This window comes from Rissa tridactyla, chromosome 7 (assembly GCF_028500815.1).
Source record: "Rissa tridactyla isolate bRisTri1 chromosome 7, bRisTri1.patW.cur.20221130, whole genome shotgun sequence".
NCBI classification, from domain to species: Eukaryota; Metazoa; Chordata; class Aves; order Charadriiformes; family Laridae; genus Rissa; species Rissa tridactyla.
The window spans coordinates 11,275,619-11,293,827 of record NC_071472.1 but is presented as its reverse complement, the minus strand read 5'-3'; the positions used below and the strand labels follow the sequence as shown (position 1 = coordinate 11,293,827).

At 52.8% G+C, this 18,209-nt stretch overlaps 1 protein-coding gene across 2 annotated transcripts in view; it reads right to left on the bottom strand.

Moving 5' to 3' along the window:
- Positions 1–18,209, bottom strand: part of SLC12A8 (solute carrier family 12 member 8) — a 61,044-nt gene that overhangs the window by 37,559 nt on the left and 5,276 nt on the right. Inside the window, exons 2-5 of one of the 2 annotated variants that reach the window (XM_054209960.1) lie at positions 13,570–13,792; positions 12,618–12,764; positions 9,505–9,696; positions 6,310–6,541 (exon numbers count right to left, since the gene is read on the bottom strand). In XM_054209960.1, coding sequence (XP_054065935.1) covers positions 6,310–6,541; positions 9,505–9,696; positions 12,618–12,764; positions 13,570–13,638 — 640 coding nt within the window. In that variant the 5' untranslated portion in view covers positions 13,639–13,792. Of the gene's footprint in view, positions 1–6,309; positions 6,542–8,553; positions 8,613–9,504; positions 9,697–12,617; positions 12,765–13,569; positions 13,793–18,209 lie in introns of those variants that run through there. The other variant, XM_054209961.1, reaches the window with a different exon arrangement.

Sequence of the window (18,209 nt, the reverse complement as noted above, 5' to 3'; positions counted from 1 at the left end):
GTGTCACCAAAAAAAAAAAAAAAAAGAAAAAAAAATCAATGCAATTAAATAAAGCTGTCCTGTTTAAACAAAGCAATGGGGAGAGATGGAGAGATTATGGGATGATATATATCTTCCTCGAGCCAGTCAGATTTATTAGGTCTCTAGCATTAAACAAGTCACTGCTAAACAGAGAGCCTGCATGGGAGGTTTTATGGGGGGAGCGGGTGGGGAAAGCCCACGTGAAGGCAGCGTCCAGCGGGGGACAAAGCCAGACGAGGCATTTCAGGATTTCTTTACAAGCTCTAGGAAGACGAGCTTAGCGTCGCCTCGCAGGGGAACAGCAAAGAAATTAAAGGTTAAACCAACCGCCTACAAAATCTCCTGGATAAATCAGGAGCAGTATTACCCATTAAGCAAGTTTAAACCCGTGACAGCCTCAGCAAACCCCCTCCCGCTCCAGGGATGGACCTGGGCCAGCCCTGCCCGGACGGCATTGTGCCGCAGCACATTTTGGGGTGCCGAGGGAGGCCAGGACCTTCCTCCTCCTCAGCACAGGCGGCAGAGGGCTGCTCGCTCCCAGGCCCCACGTGCCCCCTCGGATGGCTTAGCCTGGAGAAGAGAAGACCAAAGCAGAGCACAAGAAGTCTTCCAAGCAAGGTGGTTTAACCCAGAAAGGAAGGACACCCAGCTGGTCCCCAAGTCCTCGAGAGACCCAAAGCGGTGGGTTTGGGCTGCAGGAAGCGGGGCTTAGCTCAGGATAGCTGCGACTGGAGATGGGTCCCCAGGGATGCAGCGGAGGATCCATTGCCGGAAATACTTAAGAGCAGGTTAGATGCATATGGCACCCCCAGCACAGCCCGGCGGGCGTAGGAGGGCAGGGACCCGCAGGCTCTGAGACCTCCTCCCCTCCTCCTTACCCACCTCCTCGGAGATGCTCAGGGTGGTGGGCTCAGAAATCCCGCCTGGCTCTGGGATGCCAGCCCCGGCCCCCGGCGAGGAGCAGCAGCTGTTCCGACACTCCGAGCATCCATCGGCAGGCGAGACCACTACTCCTCAACAGCATCCTACTGCCAGGTGTCCTCCAGCGAGGAAACACCGTGAAAACCTACCTACAAACAGGGCAGCAGAGTGGAACCATGCCGCAAAGTTACATCCCAACCTCATTTTTTCTACTTTTTCTTTTCTTTTTTTTTTTTTTAAAAATAAACTGCTTTAAATACCTACTTCAGAGAGCCCGGACAGAGTGGTGTAGCTTTCCTCTCACTATCTAAATAAGGCCCCTAACAATGTTATCACTTTTCAAAACACATCTGTCCCGCAGCTCCTAGCCCAGACAATTGGCAGGTAACCAGTTAATAAATGTCTTCGCCAGACTGTTGAATAGGCTGGCCCCGGCTCAAGAGTGATGTCAGGGCCATTCAATGCGCTATAATTGGAAAAACCTGGGGAAAGCAATCCCATGTTTTTTAATAAATAAAGAGCGTATTAGCAGCCTCCTGCTTTTATTCACTACGGTGTCTACCTTGTTCGGTAGCAAAGTGGGATTATTTTTTTTTTTTTCTGCTGACGCTCGCTCGGTGATTTCTACTTGGAACTTGATGCCAGTTTCCAGATGTGTCTCAGGCCAGGAAGTCAGCAATCAGCCTGGATAAAGCCTCTGGGATTCGCTGCAGATCATCTTCTGACACACACATCCTTCCTGCACCCTCTCTTATGAAAATGGGGCACACCCCTCGTACCCAAAAATACAATAAAACAACCCAGACCCAAGCAAAAGCCCCTGATTAGGACGCTTTGATCACTTTCACATTAAATATGTGAGAATATACCTAATTAATTCAATCTATCAAAGCCCCCGAGGCACCGTTTGAGGGATCTTTACAACACTGGAGTGTTTATATACATAAATCACTTTAACAATTGCAGGTTCCCCGTCTGCTGGAGCGGCCCCAGGCGAAGCTCCTCTCCTGCAGCTCCTCACCAGTGGTACCCACGGCAGAGCATCAGCTCCCCTGGCTCGGCCACGGGACGCCTGCGGGGGATGAATGGTCCAAAGGACTCATCCTCGGAGGGAGAAGCGAGAATAATAAATGTGTTTTCTGCGCTCTGTGTGAGCAGCTTCGGGAAGCTAAAACCCAAGTGGGTGAGATGAAGGATGTGGTTTGCATGGAAAATAATCCCAAGCAGGGGCACCCTGACAGCAACGCGCCTTTCAAGCCTCCCCGTGTCCCTGGGAAATGAACTACCTGGGTTTCCCGGCTGGGCTCCACGCTCGCCCCAACCCCACGGTACCATCTGCTGCAGGATGGGGCAGGGGGGGTTCCCAGCCCAAGAGGACCTAATTATTGCATTCCCAACAAAAGAATTTTATTTTTTTTCCCCCAGGCACTTAAGATGCTGTTGTCAGGCCTCTTTCGCTCACATGGCGATTCCTTTCATCTCCCCAACAAAGTGCGACCAAATTAACACCAGCTCTCTTCCCAACAACCACCACCACCCCCCCCGATGCGCTCCCGCAGCCGCTCTGTTTCAACAGGGCACCTGAGAGCCGCTGCCAAAACAGGAAAGCAGGCGCCTAATTGAAAGGGAGTATTTGGGAGTCACCCTACACAAAAATTAGCAGAGATATGCTAGGAAAATAAAAATGTGGGCATTAACGGCGGGCTTATCTTCTTTTTCCATGACTCTAACGTTCGGGACGTGAAGAGGCCAAAAAGTTTCACATACTGTTCTGAGGAGCTGGTCACGGAAAGGAGCATCCTCTCCTTTACATTCGCCGCCCCCCCCCCAAGATAATTCAGGCTGATTTTGAGGCATGGACCTCCAGAGTTAAAATGCAAACATACACAAGCCAGAAAAACCCCGTATTGCTACCACGGGCCTGGCTTAGTTATGGGTTGAGAAGTCAAGCGCTGCCTGATTTCAATTCACCTGCGTTAGGTTTGGTAAAAACACTAAGCTATGCCTGGGGAGAAAGAGAATACGGACGTTTTCCATCCCAAGGAAGGAGCATGGGGGTTTCCATTTCTGGAGGTGGGACTGAATTTTAAGGTGAGTGGCCAGAGACAGCTCAAGGAGGCTGGTTTTCAGGCAGCACGGGGAGCCCCTCTCCTCGCTGCCCACCCCTGGCCAAGATCCCAGCCTGGGACCGTGACCCGTCCCTGGGGGAAGCGCCAGCCAGAGCCAAGGGGAGGATTTGGGATTAACTCCAAAAAAAATCCCCCACACACAACCTGCGGAAAGGAGCAAAAGCCCTCGGGGCCAGGCAGAGGGACGCCGCAGCCTGGCAGGGAGCAGCAGGCAGCCCTGCCTGCACTCTCAGCGGGGTCACCGGCATCTGGACAAGGGACCCAGTGCATTCCCTGTCCGCTGGAGCCGCTCAGATCCTCCAGCCCCAGCTCCGGGCTGCAGGAGCCCGGCCGGCTCTCGGAGCGGGAGTGAGCCACCGCAATGGAGAGAAAAGGAGAAAAAGCAGCGGGAAGCCCTGCCGAGAAGCCCCCTTTTGTGTAAACACGCTCCGTCCTCAAACTAAAAATAAAGGCAAACCACAGGAAGGGAGTGAGTGCTTGGACAATATCCGATTTGGTGTGTGCCTGGGTGTGAGCTGAGGGAATGGGGAGAAGAGCAGGGGACTCCACCCAGCGCAACCACACAAAGACAGCCGTTTAAGACCTTCAAGATGGACAGGCATTCCTGGAGATTATTTAAATCCAAATAACTGCTGCTTGGCAGATGCACAGTCCTTTGGTATGTGCGCAGCACTTGGAAATGTTAAGTGAGGGAAAAGGCTGCCATGGTAGGAACAGGAAAGGCAGGATGTTCGCACAAGGCCATTTTACAGGTTCGGAGACAGAGACCCAAGGCTGTGAACTGAAACCCCATAAACCTCTCATAAAACAAGGCAGCAACCCAGGCAAGATGTCAACCGAAATCTTCCCAGCTCACAGGTCTGTCCCCAAAAATCACTTCTCCCTGCACACTGCCCTTCGTATCTCAGTCGCTGAACCAGACCCAAAGCAACTGCCTGCTCCGATGGCTGCAGAGAGCGGATCACCCGTGCTCGGGGCGGGAAAGGATGCAGCTAAAGCACAGCGGGCAAGAACAGAAGAACGGAATGGAAGATGCAGTATTTTGCCCAAGGCTGAGGATAATTAATATCTCAGTCGACTGCCCATCTCAAAGCGGTCTCAAAAGCTTCCCCAGGTGCTGGGCTCTGATTCACAGCACCCCACCACTGCCACCAGCCGACTCTCAAAGGATGGGGCGTCACCGACACCTGCAAGTCCCACCCGCACCCTCCTGCGCTTGCCTTGCCGGAGGGATGCTTTGCTGACGGATGCAATCCCACCCAAGAGACAGGCATCCATCCATGATCCATGCCCTGCAGAAAGCAGTGCAAGACAGAGCGAGGAGGCTTCTTGAAGCCCGGCGCTCAGCGTTGGTGCTGACACACCACTCAGAGGCCTTCTGGGGAAATGCAGGACTTGGGAGGAACCAACCGTTCAGCCTGGGCTTGAAACAGTTCTCTCACACAGAAGCAGTCTGTAAAAGCAGAGAAACCCACAGCTCTCCCCAGCCAGCCTTAGGGTCGGGGTATGGTCCCCACCGTAGGTCCCACAGTACGGGCAATGCTGCTCTGGGGTACTGGCGTTTGGGGCTTCAATCTGGCCACCATCAGCCCAACCCATTGGAAACCCTTCTCTCTTCAGCCAGGCACAGCTAACCTGCAGCATCTGCAGTGCTCAGTCACCTTGTTTCCCTTCCTTTCTCTATTTTCTGTCAGAAGAAAATGAGATAGTGCTCAGCAATGGAGGAAATCAAAGATGACTACGTTGACCTCCACTTGGGCATGTCCTCTGCTGATGTTCGTATTCCTCTCCTCTTACTCTCTCCTTCCAGTCCCATGTTCACTTTCCTACCACCAGCTCTCACTCCAAGCATTCATTTTCTGTCTACTATTAGAAAGGTCTCTAGGTCGACGTTAAAGGTATCCTCAGAGCACAACCAAAATGCAAACTCTCCCCCCCCCCCCTCCATTTCCTTTAGAAAACAACTTCCTATGAAACGCAGCTGTTTGGAGCAGGTCAGTTGCTTTCTCCGCAAAACATGCCACACCAAGCACAACCGTCCTCGCTTCGTTCTCATTTCCAAGTGTCTGCTGAGACTTTTGCCGGCTTCCATTTGGGGCATTTTGTACACGCTAAACAGAAAATGCAAACGCTTTTCCCCAAGGCTCTCTCTGAGAGAGGAGCAGCTTCTGCCCTGACCCCACCGTCCTTCTACACCGTACCAGCAGCACAAAACAGCAGCAGTGTGAAAAGACAGCCGCGCCATCGGCACTACGAACACCTACACGACTTACCTCCTGCTGCCCGACTTGGCAGCTGAATCCTAACTAAATCAAAACCGAAGATCTTTCCTTTAAACCAACTTTAGCAGGTCCCGTGCAACCCCCTAAGGTGCTGCTGGACACAGGGGAAGCCAAGAAGAAGGTGACACCTTCTGTTTACTCAGCTAATTACACTTCGTTATTGCTGGAGCTGCGGCTGCAGCACTCATGGACCCCTTCCACCGCAACTCCACGTGTCTTGAGATGTGTTTCCCTGCCAACGCTCTCGGGATGAGGACAGAGGGACGGGAAGGGGACTCGGGGTGCAAACAGGGCTGCAGATGGGAGCCCCGAACCTTGGCTTTGCCCAAGCTGGAGCCGCCGCTGCAGGCTGAAGTCAAGGCTGGGGAAGGTTAACGGGGCAGACTTGCACCCACGGCTCCTTGAAACCCCAGCAGTCACCTGCCCCAGCCCACCCAGCTCCCTCCTCAGCTCCCCAACACGGCCCTGGGCAGCAAATCCAGGGGTGTGCAGCCCAGGGCCAGCGCAGGCAGCCCTTCTCACCACAGCCAGGCTCTGCGTGACCTCAGGGGTCTCTGGGGAGAAGATCTCCTTAATGCCAAGTCACAATCCTCTGTTTTCGTGGGCACAATGCTCAATGCAGAGCTGGACAGCAGAAGGCCACAAACAGCGACCACAAACGCAGCCGCTCTCGTTAGAAAACCTCCGAGTGCAAGACAAGTATAACAAGCGCACACACCGAGAGCTCGATTCCTGAGGTTAAACACCCAAATTAGTGAGCCATCCTCAGTCACGCTCCGGAAGCGCTTACTCCTTGCAAAATTATGGGTTGCCTCTAAAAGGCAAAGGACAAGGACATGTCTGGAAGCGCTGAAGTCTACCTCTGCCCAGACGTGTAACTTCACAAAGACACCTAAGGAGAAAACCCCAAGGAATTAACGCCTCCTGACCCCACCGTGATGAACCCCCAGTTTTACCCGGATCAAGGTGTGTAAAGGACCCGATGACGAAGTCCAGCGTCGAGACGGCCAGCAGGAAGAGCAGCAGGAGCTGGAGCCTGATGATCCACTTCACCCCGGCCAGGTTGATGCCCAGCAGGCCCAGCAGGACAGCCAGGGAGATCCCGCGCACCACCCAGATGTTGCTGAGGCTCAGGACATCCGCGATGGACTCCGCAAAGCCAGTGATGTACATGGCCCCTGCAACGCACTGAAGGAGAGAGCTCTGTGAGAGCCCCGCAGGAGAAGAAGGGATGCCCATCTGCAGCCCCCCCACGCCGGGCTGGGGTGGGTGTTTCTGTTCAGACAGACAGACATTCGCTGTCACATTACAATCTTTAATGTTACTCTGGCCTAGAGGGACTGAGCCTTACTGCTGTGAGACGGCACGCTGCCAGGGCAGCATACCTGCTGCCCGGGGAAAGAGAGAAGGCTGGGCACTAGGGCCAGCAGCCCAGCAACACTTCACTGGCTTTAAAATTTACCCTCCATTAACGCTCCAGGAGAAACCACACTGGCTTCTTCGCGGGAGAAAAGGATGAGTCAACCACTTAAGTTTCTTCCCTTCTTCTGTTTCCCTGAAGGAAAGGGTCCCCGTTCAACACCTGCCCGAAGAACGGCAGTTTGCTTCCCCCTTTGTTGCCTCCCAGGGGTTATTTTTAACTCGGTGTTTAGTTTGGATATAAAGTCTGGTGTCTCACCGGCTCCCCATCCCGTTGCTGAAAGGGAGCCTGCACTTTTGAGGAGAGCGCAGTGTGCGAGCCGTGGCCCCGGAGCTCCTGGGAAAGCCGCTGGTTTCTCTCGCTGCAGGGCAGGACACACTCTGCCTGGGGTGGCCTGGAGTCTACAGGATGGGACATCTGCAGCCCCCGAGCCCACTGCCGGGCAGCAAGCCTAAATACCAGCACGTTTCCCTCCAGAGGGTCCCACTAGCTGCCATTTCAGCAACAAGCCTTTCCAGCGCCTGGCATTAGGGCTCCAAAGATGATGAGGGGACTGGAACACCTCTCTTATGAAGAAAGGCTGAGGGATTTGGGTCTTTTTAGTCTGGAAAAAAGACGACTGAGGGGGGATCTTATCAACACTTATAAATACTTAAAGGGTGGGTGTCAGGAGGATGGGGCCAGGCTCTTTTCAGTGATGCCCAGCAACAGGACAAGGGGTAATGGGCACAAACTTCAGCATAGGAAGTTCTACCTAAACATGAGGAGGAACTTCTTTACTTTGAGGGTGGCAGAGCACTGGCACAGGCTGCCCAGAGAGATGGTGGAGTCTCCAACTACGGAGACATTCAAAACCCGCCTGGACACGTTCCTGGGCAACCTGCTCTGGGTGACCCTGCTCTGGCAGGGGGGTTGGACGAGTTGATCTCCAGAGGTCCCTTCCAGCCCCAACCATTCTGTGACTCTGTGATCCCTGGCAAACCAGGTCGGGGCACACAGCTGCACTGAGTTCTAGGCTGAAATTTGCAGAAACCAGTCCCTTACGAGCCTTTGTAAACCACACACTTTGCTGGGCAAGGAACATAATTGATTCTCAACACCCAGACAAGCGCTGCCACTATCTTTGCTTTTGGGATTTTAGGGCTGGACCCGGGAAAACCTCTGCTTGCACAGACAGGTCCTACTGCAAACCACTCCAGGAAAGGAGACTGCAGAGAAAAGCACCAAACCTTGGCCTCATGGTTAGAGCTGTGGTGACCAAACACCCGTCGGTCTCCGTAGGACCTAGCAGACATGTGCTGCGTTATTTAGGGCAATTTGATTAAGCCTCTCCTCAGGAGCATCCCAGGAGGACACCAAAGCCCAACCGGGTCTCAGCTCACCTTGGCTGATGCAGGAGGAGCCCATCTCTGCAGCAGCCCCAGGGCACTGAGCCACCTCTCATCTCTGAGGGCATCAGCAGCATGTTGCCGGTCATTCCCCACTTGCCCCAGTCAGATCAGGGAACGGGGAATACCCCCACTTCTGGCTGGACTCGCGTCGTGACGGAGGTTACACGAGCATCTCGTAGCGGGGGAGCAGCCCGCAGCTGGCGCAAAGCACGTCAGGCAGAAAGCATGGACAACGAGAAGGGAAAGGCATCAGCTTTCGGGAGCGGGCAAAGCGTTCCTGAGCGAGCTGCCAGCTCCCACCCCGCAGCCCCCACAGGATGCCGAGGCAGGGGCCGGGGGGGGGGGTGGGCCACAGCCTGACTTTTACGACCCTCAGGACAGGCTGCAACCTGATTGCTTTCCCAGACGGGGTCCGCTCGGAGAGCCAGAGTGGAAAATATGACAGGAAGGATTCTCATGTGTGGCCCATTTCCATATCTTGGCTTGTAACAGTGTTCAGTTTGCATTTTATGGACACTTGCTTTTAATCTGGAGTGAAAGGAGAAGAGGGGATTATTTTTGGTTTGGGGGTTTTTAAGGGTTTTCGGAGATTGCTGCAAGCCAGTCAGTTAAAAACAAACCTCAATAAAAATGTTTCTCTGCTCACCACATTTTATACTGTTCATAACATCTTTATGGGGGGGAGGGGGTTAAGTTACTGCAGGTTTAAGAGATTAGTTTCCGTTCCTTCTGTTTACTACTTGCGTATTTCGGTGCTCCACCACCACGACAGCTCCTTGGGGCCTTTCAGAAAACCCAGAATTGAGACTCTGGGATCTCAAGAAGTCAATTAGCTGTTGGCCTTACCGCTGCCCAGCTCTCTTCCCATACCAGCTCCACTTCTGCTGGCTCCCCCGGAGAAGCAGCCAAGGCTTGCCCAGTCCCCGAGGGCACAGGGAGCACACCAAGGCCAACCTGCCAGCCCACAGCCGCTCGCTGTGCTTCAGGTGGCCACCACAGCCTCTCCGACTCCGGTTTAAGTCAAATGTCTCACCAGCAAGGGCATGTCCTGGCTATGGGGATAATTTGGGATGGGAGGGCATGTCCTGCATGGTTCACTTGTTGAGACACCCCGTTGTGACCCATGCCAGGAGGCATATGGCCATGCACAGGCTTGCTCTTGGGCAGCAGAGCGGGGCTGAATGCTGCCCGTGATGCTCTCCCATGCTGCCCAGCACACCGGAGCACCACTCAGATTTTACTTAGAGAATTACCTCCGGCCACACGAAAGCACAAGATTAATATCTGCATTGCAAACTTTCTAAATTTTCTTTAAATAACTTTTTTTTTTTTTTAATTACCTGGCCAAAAATATAAAGGAGGCCAATGGTCCCCCCTACTCGACCTCCAAGGACAGTAGAAATCATGAAGTAAACGCCTCCACTTCCGAAGCTGCACTTCTCACACACCCCAATTCCAGATAAGACTGTCACCAGGGCAACCAGGATGACAAAAGACACCAGAAACATGCCCACTACAATGCCAGTGTTTCCCTGCAATGAAAAAAAAAATATAAATCAAATAAAGATCAAATCATGCCAACTCCATTGAGACAGAAAAAGGACGTATCCACTTTCTGGTCACTAGTGATCAAAGAATCTGGAGTCATTACAGATTAAACCACACGCACATCCCTACTTATCTAATTAATGTAACTGATTGCCTAATTTATAGTTCCTGTTAGCACCTCTTTGAAGACCTGCCTCATCCTGGGGCTGGACAGACCTTTGCATGAGCAGGTTCTGCGCCGTCACTGGGCTCCTGCATGAATCACTGTTTTTTGTCCTCTGGTTTGAAAAGAATGATGTCAAACAATGATTCAGCCACTGTGGGCAGGGGATCACTGCCTATCTGCACGTTTTAGAATGAAATGCTTTAAAAAAAAAAAAAAAACGAAACAAACAAACAAAAACCTTTCATAACAAAAAGTAGGTTCAAAATTGAACCTCTGGGATTTGCGACAGCTGATTTATTAACAGCATCAAGCTCACATTTTAATTTTTCAGAACATTTACCTCTAAAAGCTCTGATCCTCCCAGACAATGAGATGCCAAAGAACAAAACCCCAAAGGCAACGTGGCACGGAAGATAAATAACGCTCTCAAAAGCCAGCGCACGCTGGGCCTTACTGGCGGCACGTATGCCCCGTGGCAGGCGGCTCTCGCCCTCCCTGTACTCGGGGGAGTTTTGTGCAGAGGATTCAGCCCCGAGGAGAAGAGAACTCATTTCTGCTCAGGGAGGAGGGGGGGCCCTGGGAGGAGCTGCTGCACCAGCCATGGTCCCACTGGGGATGAGGAGCAAAACCCTTTGAACAGACCCAGCTGCAGGTCCCTGTTGGCAGCTTTAATGACCAGCATCACCCCTATTTTTGAGGGTTCCGTTTGCCATTTAGGTCGGATTTTCAGAAAGCGAAGGCGCTCAGTACCTCCAAAAGCATTCAAGCACCTCTTCTGAGCTCGGGACCTTCCAACCCTCTCGCGTGCGGCTGTGATTTATTTTCCAGGGTCAAAAGTTTTCCCTCGTGCTCCAGCCCGCCTTCCCCTGCTGACGACTGGCTCAGCCCGGCACGCAGCGATTCCAACTGCACGGCCAGAAATCTCCTCCGGTGCCCAGCGCTTCGTTAACGTCTGGCTTCCCTTCCCCTGCCCTGACTCAGATTACAGGCCATGTCCACATCCCTCCTTTCCAACCTTGCTCCTGCAATGCTCATTGCTGAGGTCGCGCTAGCCTTCATGGGCTTTGTTTATCCCCAGCCCTAAAAGGCTGCTTCTCAGCTTTGGGGTTGGTTGAAATCCCAGATTTTTTATTTTTTTTCCTTCTCTCTTTTTTTTGTGAAACAACAGAAACATACGCAGGATGTTGCTATCATCATAAAATCCTATTTTGGTTCAGCATCCCGCTGCCTTTGACAGGGGCTTTATCTGGTCAGTAGGGAACGGAGCCAAGGTTTGCTACGAACGCAGCTGCTGGCTGGGTCAGCACCACAGACCGCTACAACCCCACACTCCTTCTTTAAAAGGACAATTGGTCTTTTTCTTCAGCAGCTTACACTCAGGTTAAAAGGGTTAATAAATACGACACGCTTCAGTTAAAAAAAAAAAAAAGGAAAAAAAAAAGAAAAAAGCGCACACACACACGCAAACATACACATCAGCTTTGGGCTTTCCCAGAATCTGCTGGTGGCACCAGGCTATGGCAGCAGCTAGTTAATGCACAATCCAGTGGTTCCCGCAGGAGAAAGGGTTAACACGAAGACCAGGGAGGAGGGCTGGACTCACAGCAGCAATAGGAAGCAGAGAAAGTGGGAAGAAAAAGCCCCCATTAGACACTGATGCCTATCTATGCACTCCTGCTGGAGGGGGTTAGTGCAGCCTTACCACAGCCCTGAACCTTTCGGCAACATTAGGGTCCCCTGGAATTGCAAAGCTCCACCAGCCCCTGCTCTGGAAATCTATAGCTAAAGCCTGACTCTGCGAACGGCTCAACATGACTCTCCTCTGCCAGGGGAGCTCTCTGCCAACCCCGACTTCTCCTCCCTTCCCTTTTATGCTCGCTCCCATCTGCTTCAGTTTTTCTTTTATTTACTGGCTTTATTTGTATTTGTGTTCACTCCAGCAGTAACTTGCTTTCAAAAGAGACATGGAAGAAATAAGATCATGAGGAAAAGGGAGCTAGGAAAATCATCCCGACTTCTCCACCACGACTGCAGCTCCCCTCAAAGCCTCCAGCAAAGCCATTTTCAATAGAGAGTGCAAGTGGCTTCCTGCTCCTTTTGGAAGACGTCCACCGTGCCTGTGACACGAACTCTGCCCAAAGCTCAAATTCCCACCCATCCCTGCTGGAGCTTTCCTTCTTCTAAGGGGAAACGTTATGGGACGATACAACATTTTGCATCGGGAGGGGAGCAGAGACGCTCTTCCAGGCTCTGACCCTGGGTGAGATACTATTCTGGATCCACAAGTGGAAGTCCCTTTGATAGCAATGACATTTTCGCCTGACCAAGGATCCCCATTCAAGACGTCGGGGATTCCAATATTGACATTTTGGAAGAGACCTGCTTCAGTGGGGTTGGGAAGATGGCTGAGTAGCTGTAACTGTGGCAATATGCTTTACCTGAAAAACAGTTATTTCATCCCAACAATACCACACACGGGTGTCCCTGGTCATTGTCAAGGTCCGTTGTTGTGTTTTCCTTTTTCTTTCCTAAAGCTAAAATAGGAAACCACTTACAAAGACCACTTCAGCTTTCCATTTTAGTGAAACTTTTTGAAATGCTACAAAATACCAGAGGACATAACCAGCTCACTGCCTACTATGAGCAGCAAAGAATCCAAAACCACCTGGGAGACACAAGGTAAGGAGATGAGGAGAAAAATGCCTATTCACACATTCAACCAAGTCAGCGCTCACTCACCACGAGCCATCCCGTCCTCAGGAAAAGAACCACTCCAAAAATGTTGATCATGCAGGAGGTGAAGACACCATCCCACGTTCCAAAAAGCACCGGCTCCCACACAAACAGCTGGATCTTCCACCAGGGCTTGGTCTGCGTTTGAGATACCTAGAGGAAAGCAAAGCTTTTGGTTTTACCTCTTGTGCTTCACAAACAGGCTGCAGAAGTGGTGCAGCAGCCCACCACCAACAGTGGGATGGCCACCAACAGCTGCTGACATCACTTTGCTGCAAGTTGTCTCTAAGATGAAGGGGCAGCAGAGCTGCTGGGATCCCTGAGCCCTGGAAGAGCGGGTTCCCTGTAATACCCTGTTTATATTCTTGTAGGATAAGCACAACAGAATCCTACTCACGGTCAGCAAATTAACCCCATTGTTGTTGTTGTAACATGAACCAAAAACACCATTCAAGGGGTCCTTTCCGGAGCCTGCACCTATACATTGTGCTTCTCCTTCTGTCCCTGCCAAGCACCCCACCGAGACAAGCAGGATCCTCAGTGCACTGGAGAAGTCTCTTAGATGGGATGACAAACCAGGCTGGACCAGCTGGGACTGACAGAGTAGGTTAAGATGGCCTACTCATCCCACACAGTCACCTTCCACAGATCTGGGGATCAGGACAGCATGTTTCTAGAGGAGACACGGGACTCTGGTACTCAGGGCTCCAGTGAATTTCAGAGGTTCTGGAACCGAGAGCTGAAACTCCAGGGAAACTGCAGCTTTCCCATTGCAACTCTGGAAACCAAGTCCCCTCTTTCCCTTTCTAAATAAAGTCCCTCAGGTTTAAGTAGCAGAAAGAAGGGTGGTCTTGTTACTCCAGTCCTGTTTACCTGCCACAGAGGTGACCAGGAGGAGGTGCAGAGACCACTGGCGATGGAAACTTTGGCTCTGAAGGGAAATGGCTCTCCAACATACCTGCTGTGCTTCCTCGTGGAACAGCTCTTGGACATATCCCTCACTTCTGGCACCATTCAGGCTGAACATCGTATCCTTCGCCTTGCCTCCACCTGCCCAATGCACCGCTCTAACACCGCAACAGGCGAGGCTGATCCCAGCAGGAGGTCAGCTGTTCTCCTCGGTCAAATTCCTGCGGTGCTGGATCCTCCGTTGTAGAAGATTCATGATTTTAATGCACTTACTGTGAAAGCAGGAAAGACAGAAGACACTGCTGTTGCTTTCTTAGTCTGCAGAAGCAGAAGGCTATTACCTAGACGGAGCCGAGAGCGGCTCTTAGCAGATGCTGAACCACAGAGCGACAGCAGAGCAAGCAGAGAGCAATGCTCCCCCCGCGCCCGCCCCCAGCCTGCCCGCGGCACAGGCTCTGTCATCGGCCTGTGGTGGGGTGACCCTGGCTGGACACCAGGTGCCCACCAAAGCTACTCTATCACCCCTCTCCTCAGCTGGACGGGGAGAGAAAACGTAACGAAAGGCTCGTGGGTTGAGATAAGGACAGGGAGATCCCTCAGCAGTTACCATCATGGGCAAAACAGACGTGACTTGGTGAAATTAATGTAATTAATTACCAATCCAATCAGAGTAGGGTAATGAGAAATAAAAACTAAACCTTAAAAACACCTTCCCCCTGCCCCCTCCTTCTTCCCAGGCTCAACTTCGCTCCCAAATTCTCTACCTCCTCCCCCCGCGCGGCACAGGGAGATGGGGAATGGGGGTTCATCTGATGCTTCTTCTCGTCGGGGGGGGGCATTCCTCACATTCTTCCCTGCTCCAGTGTGGGATCCCACCCACAGGAGACAGTTCTCCATGAACTTCTCGAACACGAGTCCTTCCATGGAGTGCAGTCCTTCAGGAAAGACTGCTCCAGGGTGGGTGCCCCACAGGGTCACAAGTCCTGCCAGTAAACCTGCTCCAGCGTGGGCTTCCCATGGGGTCCCAGCCTCCTTTGGGCATCCACCTGCTCTGGTGTGGGGTCCTCCACAGGCTGACAGTGGATATCTGCTCCACCTGTAACCTCCCTGGGCTGCAGGGGGACAGTCTGCCTCACCATGGTCTTCAGCACAGTCTTCACCATGGGCTGCAGGGGAATCTCTGCTCTGGTGCCTGGAGCACCTCCTCCCCCTCCTTCTCCACTGACCTTGGTGTCTGCAGAGTTGTTGCTCTCACATATTCTCACTCCTCTTCTCCAGCTGCAATTGCTGTCACGCAGGGTGGATTTTTCCCTTCTTAACTATGTTATCCCAGAGGCACTACCACTGACGCTGACGGGCTCGGCCTTGGCCATCGGTGGGTCCATCTTGGAGCCGGCTGGCATTGGCTCTATCGGACATGGGGAAAGCTTCTAGCAGCTTCTCACAGAAGCCACCCCTGTAGCTCCCTGCTACCAAAACCTTGACACGCAAACCCAATACACAGCCCAACATTTAAGGGCCCTTCTTGGCCTTTTTTGAACCAGGTATCCACACCCCTGTTGTCCCCAGCATCCTGCAGTGCTAGCTCCACAGCTTTATGGTGTGCTCTCTGGGGAAAGTATTTCCTCTCGCTGGTTTTAAATCTGGCACCCGTTAATTTCATTCCGTGCTCCGGTGACATGGGACGTATGGAGTATTTAGCTCCCAGCACCACTAATCACATCACAGCCTTGACCATACCCCCTTCAGATGTACCTCTTGCAGACCGGAGTCCTGACAATGTAAGACTTTCCATACCAAGCAACCTGTTACCCCACTCTGTCCCTCTTCCATCACGACCCAGAGATGGAACTGGAACAGTTGAAGGTGTCCACCACCACAGACCTACACTCTGCATTCCTGATGCTCTTAGCCACATTGTGGCCACATTGGTGGCCATTTGTGATGGCCATCAACGAGTTGCCCACAGTCTCCTACGCCGACTGCCAACAGAGCCTTTCTGGCCATTCCTCAGCACAGCTACACTATACCCAGGTAAGACAAAGAGGGCTGCAGCCAGAGAGGAGCAAGACGTGCTCCACAGCTGGGGAGAGGGCAGTTTGGCTGCATCGTTGGCTCTCCTGGGTCCAACAGTTTCCTAGCCAGGCAACCTCACGTGCTTATAAGAACCAACCATGGTCACCCATGGCTTGTACCAGTGGCTGGACACCTTAGTTGAGACCACAGACTAAATTTACCATGGGCACAGTGTAGGAATCTCTTGACTCCTCAAGCTTGCAAGCTACAAAGACATGATAACCAGCAGAAGTGTGCTTTTCCTATTTCACAGGGACATAGAGAAACCACTTTGGGTGACTCAGAATTTCCCCATCAGGGCCTGAACCCCAGCTCCCAGATCAGCCCTTTCACCATTCTGCCTCCATTATTCTGCTTTTAAATACCCAATAATAACTAACCAGTGCTGCCGCGGCTCCACCACCGTGTTTCAGGTCTCCTGCAGCTGGGGTACAATGCCCAGCACGGGAGGTTTTTCTTCGCCCCCTCCACGTGGCCGGTTAAGCAGCACCAAAGCCGTACGAGTTCATTGATTCCCTGCTGCTTCCCTCCCCTCTTTTTGCAGCAAATAACCCCCCGCAATACCACAAATGGGGAGACTGGGGCTTCAAGCAGGGCAAAAGCAGCAGGAGTAGACGAACTCTAAAGAAACAAAGCTCATGTTTTTATGGAAATAGCCATAGTAATAATAAAAAAAAAGGGGGAAGAAAATACACGACATGAAACGAGATTGCAATTGAATAGCCATATTCTCCTAAGATTCCTCCCTTGCCAGAGATTTCACTCAGTAAAGGATTCACTGTTGCCATCCAAACTCCTGTCTTTACCAGCGGTTCCAGCTGGATGTGGGAAGAGGCTGCAGCCCCCGGCTCACCCAAACGGCTCCACCGAGGGACCCCAGAAGGAGATGGCCCCGACCCCCTGCCGCAGCTCAGGGTGGCCACAGCCGCCCGGTCAGTGCCCACGGGCAGGTTTGACGCACCCGTATCATCAATCCGAAACTTGCGAAACGCAGAGAGAAGGGCTCCACGCGCGGATTTCACACCCGGAGCTCACCTTGCAGGAAACATTACCCTCCTGGACATTTCAACCCCCTCATCTCACATTTTTTCTTCCTTTTTCTCAGCGTTAAAACCCCTCTCCTGGCCTGTCCTCTTCCCGCGTAGCCCTGCTCCTGCTCGCCTCGGCGTAAGAGCTTTCTCCTCCGCAATCGCAGGAAATTGCCTCTCCGCTATCGCTCCTCTGCGGCGTCTCCAACCGCCTCATACCTCATTACTCAACCCTGCAACTGTTTACATCCCTCCTCAACGTATGGACGCATTGGGCCCTACGAGGTGACCGAAGCAAACACCGCAAGGGGTGCACAGCGCCGAGGCCAGAGCTGAACAAACACATGCCAGGAGGGACGCTGCCCGTCCAGCCACGTCCCGACCCATGTCTTTTTGCAATTTAGGGTGCGTAAGTGGGAATTCCTGGGGGCGGGAGCCTTCCCCTCATCCCAGGCAGCAGGTTAGCGGCGCAGCGTGGTTTCCAAGTCGCTGCATAACACGGAGATATTTTGCGGACATATTATCTATCTGGGTCACCAACCCAGCAGAAGCTTTTTCTGCTATACACGCCAGTCTACCAAAAGAAACCAAACAAGCACAGTTTTCCTCTAATATAAGCGAGCCTCTAACTCAAAAGTTAATTGATATTACTTTTCCTAAAGTTTCTGCCAAAGACACTAACCAGCCTATAAATTAAAGAATGGTTGCTTTAATCTTCCCATCCCATTTAGCGCTCGAGAGAGCAGAAGAGCAGCATTAGCGCACCTCCGCGCAGAAACGTTACAAAGGCTCGTCTCCTTTTCCTGCGACACTTCTTTATTTAATTACAAAACCAGGCTCCTAGAGATGAAATTTCCGCCCCCCCCTCCGCATCCTTTCAAGGCAATAATATTTTATTAATCGTCACATTAAAGCCGTTTCTGAGCTAAGCGCCGCTGCTCTGAGCTACTCAACAGCTGGCTGACTTTAAAGAGGAGAGGTGGACGCCTTCCCCAGCGCAACTGCGTGTGGTCCCACCACCTCCGAAGCCTCGGTCCCTGCCAGAGGAGGCACTTCCAAGCCTCCCTCCCTCAAGGGACCCAGCAGCCAACAGCGCTTTAGTTTTAATAAATCCCCTCAACTCCTCTCCAGGTCAAGTTCTTAAAAACACCTAATTTAGGGGACCCCGAGGAAGGCGGGAGTTAAAGGGAAATAAAGCAGCGATCCGCGCAAGGACGGTAACGCCGCGCCCGGCTATTCCCAGGCATTCCTTTACCGCCACAGCCCGGACGATCACCCGCCTCTTGCTTTTACGTGTCTCTGCTGCCAAAGTACCGCCGCGGAACGCGGGAGGCGGGAAGCGAGCCCGGGCTCACCCGGCACCTTCCATTTCCCGGTGCGCTCAGGCGGCTTCGGTTTGGCAGAGGCCGCGGCGCTGCCGACACCTCCGTGCCTGGGCCCGCGGCGGCGGGACCGGCACCGGGATCGGGATCGGGCACCGGCCCCGCTGGGGGCTCCCGGCCCGGCCCGGCCCATCGCCACCGCGGGGCTGCGCCCCCCCCTTCCCGGAAAGCGCTGCGAGAGCCTGAGAGCTGCTCCCTCTGCC